This window comes from Bactrocera oleae, chromosome 3 (assembly GCF_042242935.1).
Source record: "Bactrocera oleae isolate idBacOlea1 chromosome 3, idBacOlea1, whole genome shotgun sequence".
In the NCBI taxonomy this organism is placed as follows: domain Eukaryota; kingdom Metazoa; phylum Arthropoda; class Insecta; order Diptera; family Tephritidae; genus Bactrocera; species Bactrocera oleae.
Genome location: NC_091537.1, coordinates 68,083,252 through 68,091,853, shown reverse-complemented (window position 1 = coordinate 68,091,853; position 8,602 = coordinate 68,083,252). Strand labels below are relative to the sequence as shown.

The following is an 8,602-nucleotide window of genomic DNA, read 5'->3' as shown; positions in this document are numbered from 1 at the left end:
CGTAATTTGAAAAATTAGTTGAGGATACGGAAATTATGATTGGCGGTCCACTTCATACGCGGAAGACTTAGACGACAAAAATATGTGCAACATTCAAGAACATGCAATAAATTACAATTTTTTCTGTTGCTTTAAAGTGATTGTTATGAAATTATGGTAATTCCTCATCATCACTACAATCACAGCCCTTTAATATCCAAATGTGTTGTACTTACTAGAACCGCTCATACCTCACGTGCTTTGATCCTCCGAAAGTTATCGTCAATTCGTGATATCAGATGAAGTTAGTCCACTTGGTTTTTTAATCGAAGCTGTACCTTATGCTGTACTCAACGTTGTGAATGCTTAAATATATATATATCCCAAGAATCTTTCTGTTAAACACATTCGTGTTATTAAGGTAAGGTATAGATGTATGTACAGTCAACCGGAATGACGAAAATCACTATAAGTGGGAGTTATTGAAGTTTTTACCGATTTCATCTAATTTTGGTCTCGTTTAAAATATTTAAGTATTTATATACGTTTGGAGCGAATGTCGCGAAATTTTATAGAGATATCATCTGAGAGATAATCACTCAATACATGGTATTAAGTTAGCCAGAGGTTAGGAAAAAATACGAACCGCTTCTTTAAAGCTTTTATTTTAGAGATTTCTCCAAGAGAGTATAACTTAGCAAGTTAGGAATTAATGAAGCTTTTAAGGTAAGGATTTTGTTTTTTTTTACAATTATACAAATGCATGTATGTACTTATATTGTAATAACGGTTTTTCAAATATTCTCCTACAATATTTCTGTGCCGCCACTGTTTTCTGTGTCTTTTAGTTACTTTCAATTGACCAAAAACTTAAAAAAACTGTAATTGAATTGTCAGACAAGAAAATTACCGTTGTTTTTGGATGAAGACACAAGTACACAAATGTTTTACTTTCTATTTGCCATACGAACAAGAATACGCTTATTATTTATTCTATATACCATATACATATAATTTGATTACTACACAAATTAGATACTTTAGTTTTTAACAAAACATTTTAAATTACAAACAAAAAAGGAAAACAAACTTTGTAAGTAAAGCATATTTTGTTCACAGATGTATACATCTGTTTACTTCTGATAAAAATAATAGAAAAAGAAAGATAAAACGTTAACTTCGGTCCTACCGAAGATTACCCGAATAAAGAAGTTTCCATACAAGAACTTGATTTTGTGTGACAGCTAATTGCTATAGTAGTCCGATCTTAAAAATTTCTCCAAATATTGTAAAGGTGTTTAGAGAATAATTGAAGAATAATTTAAGTTTCTTAGAGATATCTCGTCAAATTAGCAGCTTCTAGGGAAGGAAAGGACGCGGGGAAAATTTCAGTGGGATATCTCAAAATCAGAGGGATTAAATTACGTATATACAGACATGACTAAATCAACTCAGCTCGTCACGATGATCGTATATACATATATTAACATAGTATTAACAAAAGTTAACTAAGCTAGTCTTTTTAGTTGCCAAAACTGCAATGTACGCAGTTTGATCGCGCATGATTCAAATGAACTGTATAACCGACAGCCGCAATTCAACACCTTGCAGTAGCCACCGACAGTGTGACCGGCGGATGTAAAGCAATGCCTTACACAAGCTTAGGCGTCAGCAGACATTTAGAAAAGCAGCGTCAATGGCAGTAGCGGCAATAGTAATAGTAGGTTATAAATAAGGGAAATGTAATTTTAATAAATCAGTTTTATAACAGAATTAAAATTGTGCTTATTTAAAATAACATAATTCCGGGGTAGTCGACAACACCGTCGCTACCGAATAAACTAAAAGGAAATAAAAATAAACAAGTAAGGAAGGGCTAAGTTCGGACGTAACCGAACATTTTATACTCTCGCAAAGTCAAATGGTATATTCGTTTGAGATTTCTTTGTGGATTGACTGATATTTTCGGTAGAAGGTCAATTATAGGCACTGGGGTCCACATATTTAGTACTTAGGGGCTTGAACAGTTTTGGTTCGATTTAAACAATTTTTGGTCACAAGGTGGCATACTTTAAACGTATTATTCACGCAAAGTTTTACCCCGATATAATCATTGTTGCTTGATATGCATACTGGAAAGTGAAAGAATCAGATGGAATTGAAAATGGTGTTATATGGGAAATAGGCATGGTTGTAGTCCATTTTCGCACTATAACATAGAAATATGAAAATAACGTTATGCACCGAATTTGGTTGAAATCGGTTAAGCAGATCCCAAGATATGGGTTTTCACCTAAAAGTGGGCGGTGCCACGCCCACTGACTAATTTTGAACGCGGTTCCTATAAAGTCATCTCATACCATCCCAGAGATAAAATTTAAGGTCTCTGGCTTGTTTAGTGCTTGATTTATCGCGGTTTTAGTAGTTTTTAAAAGTACCGTTATATGGGGAGTGGGCGGAGTTGACACCCGATTTCAACTATTTTCACACTGTAGGTAGAGGTTCTGAAAGCATTTGCTTCCAGTGAATTTTGTTATTAAGGCATTAGCGGTTTAGGAGATATGCACATTAAACTTATTAGGGGCGGGACCACGCCCACTTTAAAAAAAGAGTTTTAACTGCAGATTTCCCTCTTTAATGTGATCGTATGTACCAAATAACAGTCTTGTATCTTATTGCACAGCTTAGTTATGGTAATTTATTTGTTTTTGATTAATGGCGTTTTGTGGGCGTGGCAGTGGTCTAATTGCGCCCATCTGCAATACCAACCGTCTTACTGTACCAAGAAATATATGTACCAAGTTTCATAAAGATATCTCAATTTTTACTCAAGTTACAGCTTGCACGGACGGACAGACAGTCACCCGGATTTCAACTCGTCTCTTCATCCTGATCATTTATATATACATAACCCTATATCTAACTCGATTAGTTTTAGGTGATACAAACAACCGTTAGGTGAACAAAACTATTATACTCTGTAGCAACATGTTGCGAGAGTATAAAAATAACTTACATTTTGTATGGTCTCCGAAGTTTCCAGTGTTACAAACTTCGTGGCGAACCTAATCTACCTTATTCAAGGTATATAAAAAATTAAACAGTTGAAGAGTAGGCCCTAAAAGAGGCAACAAGCACATGATATTCACCATTAAGTATTATATTTGCGCAACATTTGTTAACAGTATGTTGCTAAGCAATATAAAAGCTTTTAGTAAGCAACATACGTCCGTTACAGTGATGGCGACATATTAAGCACTAAACCATGTTATATTTAAGAAAAGATATGCATTTCATTTCATTGAAATATCACATATTCGGCATAAGGTTTGTTAAATTAATGAAAACCATTATGTAGTGTAGGAGAGCTGGGGTAATTTGTTGACCAATTTCACACATATTCGGTATTCAACTTTAGTATATCCAATATTATACGTTCATTTAATGTTGATCGATATTTTTAGCATTACTACATATTATTTACAGAAAAAGATGCTCTCCGAGTTTCATTAAGGTACCTCACATATCATCACTAATATATGCGGCATAAAGCAAACGAAAGTTTGAAAAACTTATATCGGGTATGTATGAGATAGAGGAAGTATTAATCACATTTTATCAACTTTTGGTCCAAGAATATACTGTTATGTGAAATAGACGTTTTTTGAATTTTCATTAAGTCACATATTGACCGATGTATACAATTTAAAGTCAACTCGAAGTTCGAAAATGTCAGTAACAGTGGTCCCTGAGATTTGAGATCAATTAAAGGTGGACGGTGCCACGCCCATTATCCAGTGTAATCCCTTGTACCAAACTATAGGGTGCATCTTAATTTGGAACATAGCTACCTAGCACCTACCAATTGCAACCTTCTTGCGTGTACCAAGTTTCATCAATATATCTGAAGTTTTACTCTGGTTGTTGCATCCCATGGACGGACGGACGTCAACCAGAATTCAACTTGTCTCGTCAGCCTTATTATTTATATACATGAGTATGTATATATAACTAAATATCTATCTCGGTGAATTTAAGGTGATACAAAGCACCGTAACGTGAACAAAACTTTTAACAAGAACATAACGGTCTTACGATCGTGCATCAAAACCGCACATCTAGGGCTAATTGAGTTCGGAAAGGTTGCACTAATACCTACCTACTTATTCCGACACATTTATATTAAATTCAATCTAACCGACAAGCGGATACCGTTATATCAAGGATTGGGCTCTATACCGATTTCATTCAATTAACGGTTAAGAAAATACCTAATGTCATTCAAATATAGCACATGTTGACCTAAATGAAGTAATTTAAGTCAACTGGAAAGTCGGAATTCACTATATTAGGTAAACGGGGGCTGGGAGATATATTGAATCGATTATAACAATTTTCAGAACAAGGACAGATAATTATCTTATAAATACGCTCCCTATATTAGGGAAAGTATTAACCCAATTATACTTTTTTTCGACACTAGAACACATTTTTTTACTTTTTTATTTATACAGAATGTAAATATTTTTCTATCTCCAATTTTAGGCAAACAAATATATTTATTTACATTGACAGTCATCCTTATGAAACAGTTTTATGCAAATATAAACAAAAATATTTACTTAAAATTCCTTTAATTAAACCATAATTTAACCATTAAGCGTTTACATTATTTGTTTCTTTTGGTTTATTTGGCCAACAAAAATAGACTTTTGTTTTGAAAAACATTACATGAACTAACTGACGTAAATCATGATGCAAAATCTTAAAATAACATTTGTATGCCGGTATCCGTATTTTTTCCGTATAAAAGTGTTCAAAGTCCATGACTTTTATCAAAAGCTCGACAACTTTCAAAGAGAAAATACAAATTCTAAACATAAAACTTCAACTAAAATGAGAACACAAGCAGCAACAACCCTGTACACACTTCTAGCTCTGTGCTGTGTAGGTAAGTAAAAGAAATAAAAAACAAATAATGAATTAGGGAAAACCTCATATCCTCCAACTAATTCAACAGGAAGTACTTTATGTGGGCCCATAACAGAGCTTGGTAACACGATTCAGGAGGCTCCAGTCGATAATTTCTCAGAAATTCCAAGTGGTTCCGACTACGATGAGTCAGCAACACTGGTTCCAACCGATTATGCCTCAGAAATACCAACTGGTTCTGACTGCGATGAGTTAACAACACTAGTTCCAACCGATTATTCCTTAGAAATATCAAATAGTTCCGACTATGATGAGTCAGAAACACAGATTCCAGTCGATAATTCCTCAGAAATACCAACTGGTTCAGACTATGATGAGTCAGAAACACAGGTTCCAGTCGATAATTCCTCAGATATACCAACTGGTTTCGACTATGATGAGTCAAAAACACAGGTTTCAGTCGATAACTCCTCAGAAATACCAACTGGTTCTGACTGCGATGAGTTAACAACACTAGTTCCAACCGATTATTCCTTAGAAATATCAAATAGTTCCGACTATGATGAGTCAGAAACACAGATTCCAGTCGATAATTCCTCAGAAATACCAACTGGTTCAGACTATGATGAGTCAGAAACACAGGTTCCAGTCGATAATTCTTCAGGAACTCCAAGTGGTTCCGACTACGATGAGTCAGCAACACTGGTTCCAACCGATTATTCCTCAGAAATACCAACTAGTTCCAACTATGATGAGTCAGAAACACAGGTTCCAGTCGATAATTCCTCAGAAATACCAACTGGTTCCGACTATGATGAGTCAGAAACACAGGTTCCAGTCGATAATTCCTCAGAAATACAAACTGGTTCCGACTATGATAAGTCAGAAACACAGATTCCAGTCGATAATTCCTCAGAAATACCAACTAGTTCCGACTATGATGGGTCAGAAACACAGGTTCCAGTCGATTATTCTTTAGGAATTCCAAGTGGTTCCGACTACGATGAGTTAACAACATAGATTCCAGCCGATAATTCCTCAAAAATATCAACTAGTTCCGACTATGATGAGTCAGAAACATAAGTTCCAGTCAATATTTCTTAATAAGATAGTTGGTTTACTATTAAGCAAAAATTCTCCGTTACTGATATTAATATAATTAAATATTTTTAAAGTTGTTTAAAATTATAAACACAAGGAATTATATTTTGACCTAAGTCAAGCGTAGGATACGGAAGTTATGATTGACGGCCCACTTTTTAAACGGAAGACTTAGAAGACGAAAGTGTGTTCCACCTACAACGAAAGACGTCTTATTATGGTTTTTATCGACAAGAAGATCCTATAATTTCTTTTTTTGTGCAACATGTTGCTAGAGTATATCAATCATTCAATAAGCACCATATTTGCGTCACAGTGAAAGCGATATAACAGAGATTTTGAAAACAATTTAAAATAAACGTCAGTCATTTCCAGACATTACGAACGAAAGAATGTCGCCTCTTTATGGATTTACGTAAGCTGTAAACTGTGTAAATAAACTGTGGCAACTTCACTTATGCTACAGGCCTTATTCTTTTAGATATGTAACAAGAATGCTCTGCAGTCAGTGTTGTTCACAGAAAGTTTCGGCTGAGTCTTCAATAACCCGTAACTAGACATTGCATTCTGAAGTCCAACCTAATGCCAGCGGGTTCGGTGTAGTAGAGTGTAATGGCCACCTTTAAAAGTTTTTTATGAGGTATTCCAATGGGATCAATAAGCATGAGCTCCCCATTTAATAGATGCCATGGCAAAGGATTTTTAAAGTGCCTGTACAGAAGTACCTATAAACTAAACGAAACTGGTAAAATTAATCCTTAGCAATTATCGTAATGTATTATGTTTCGGTTAAGTAGTTCCATATAAGTTTTTGCTAGAACGTTGGAACCCAAAAACCCTCTACATGCACTCGGACAATTAGAGTGTATGTTTAGGGTTTTTGGGTTCCAACGTTCTCGGACAGTTAGAGTGTATGTGTAGGGTTTTTGGGTTCTAAAGCTCTAGCAAAAACTTATATAGAGCTACTTAACCGAAACAAAAGCGGATTCAGCTCGGCAGTGGTCCTAAAGTTATTTGTGGAACATTTTATTCCGAACAACTACTTCAAACTTGCTTCATAATATTATTTGTCGACAATCAAGTTGTCAATCAACCTTTGCTGGATAGGTTTGTCAACATTTTATAACCATAAATGAAATTTGGATCCTCAAAAATATATTAGAGACCGCGGAGCAAACAGTGTAAATGCGTACTGAGGATCAATGGAAAACACCAATGAAGATCGAATCAAGTATGTCTCTTAAAAACAGCTTGGGAATGGTTTTCAAGATATACGACCTAATGGTAGCAAATTAAAATATCACTGTGTGATGTACTCAAACTATGGATCTAGAAACTAAAATAAAACATCTTTGGAATACAAAAGACTTATGCTGAAAGTAACAACTTTTATTAAAAGATAATCACCGAATTGTCGTATTTTCCTCACAAATTCTATATTATTACCAGCCCGCAGACGATATATCAATAGTGTCAGCCTTTAATTAACTTGTGTGCGATTTAATGTGTTTAGTAAACCTTTCACTTCCATGGTACTGTTGGCCTCGGTCACGGAAATATTGTGCTGTTCAAGTATCGGGCTTGGCAAAGTTTGTCCAAAAATTACCGACTTGTTATGCATGAGATCTGATTGTGACAGATCTGTATGAAATACAGGCAGCGCCGTTGACATCAGATAGTGATTGTAAACTGATGATATGAAACTAAAATTAATGCTTACAAAAATTTACACAAGTTTGAACTTACGCTCACAAAGTATTACTATTGACCAACAAATCAAAATGAAAATACCAATCTGTAGACTTCGACTCAATGTTGAACGCTGTACGTTTCCCATATTCCTCTATTACAGTCGATCGTTGAGTGCGTTTTAGACATTGGCTGATACATATCAAATACCTTCGAAATATATCCAGTCATATATAGAATTACTTAAGTACATACATTAGAGCGGGTTGATTTACAGGGAACCAAAAAACGGAAAAATCGCGTATGCAGGAAATGTTCTACCTATTATTCTGAACATCATTGCCTAAATGAATATGGGTCTAAAACCAGTTTCGAGCTAGCGATCTTTTAAGTGAAGGGTTTTTTCGGGATCATAAAAATTTCATCATCAGTTTTTGCGATATCCGAATGAAACTTATTACATAGGTGCATTTTGAGATTCTCTTGATAATTTTTCGGCATCGGCCAGTTCGGACTATATCTGTCTCTTCGAGTTTTTAAATGAAATTTATAATTGATGAAATGGAAAATAATTTTCGAATGCGGGATCAACTTGTTATGAAAATACACTTTAACCTAATGCTTTTTTTGTATGTGAAATATATGTTATATATAGTAAGTTGTCCGATTTTGTTTCCTTTCATTGTCATTATTAAGTATGTGCTAAAGAACCGTTTTGCAAACTTACAAGCTCTTAGCTTTTAAATTAAAGGCAGGCAGCCGGAAAGTAAATTAACTCAAAAATCGATTGTACGGGAGATGTGATATAGTTGTCCGATCTGGCTGATGGGTCTGCCTATGGGTATATCAAAAACTGACGAAAAAGTTTTTATATTCCCGAAAAAACCCGTCACTTAAAAAA

At 34.8% G+C, this 8,602-nt stretch overlaps 1 protein-coding gene across 1 annotated transcript; it reads left to right on the top strand.

Annotated features, from left to right (window-relative positions):
* Positions 1-4,785: 4,785 nt before the first annotated feature.
* LOC106617917 (uncharacterized) lies at positions 4,786-6,373 on the top strand. The gene is made up of 2 exons (XM_070106357.1): positions 4,786-4,930; positions 5,000-6,373. Exons 1-2 carry the CDS (start codon positions 4,876-4,878, stop codon positions 5,929-5,931), a joined length of 987 nt encoding a protein of 328 aa, XP_069962458.1. The 5' UTR covers positions 4,786-4,875; the 3' UTR covers positions 5,932-6,373.
* Positions 6,374-8,602: the final 2,229 nt, after the last annotated feature.

Excerpts from the sequence above, each read along its gene's own strand:
- LOC106617917 (XM_070106357.1), top strand. The coding sequence starts at position 4,876 with ATGAGAACACAAGCAGCAACAACCCTGTACACACTTCTAGCTCTGTGC. Across the intron at positions 4,931-4,999 it reads TCTAGCTCTGTGCTGTGTAG|GAAGTACTTTATGTGGGCCC; the intron begins GTAAGTAAAAGA and ends CTAATTCAACAG.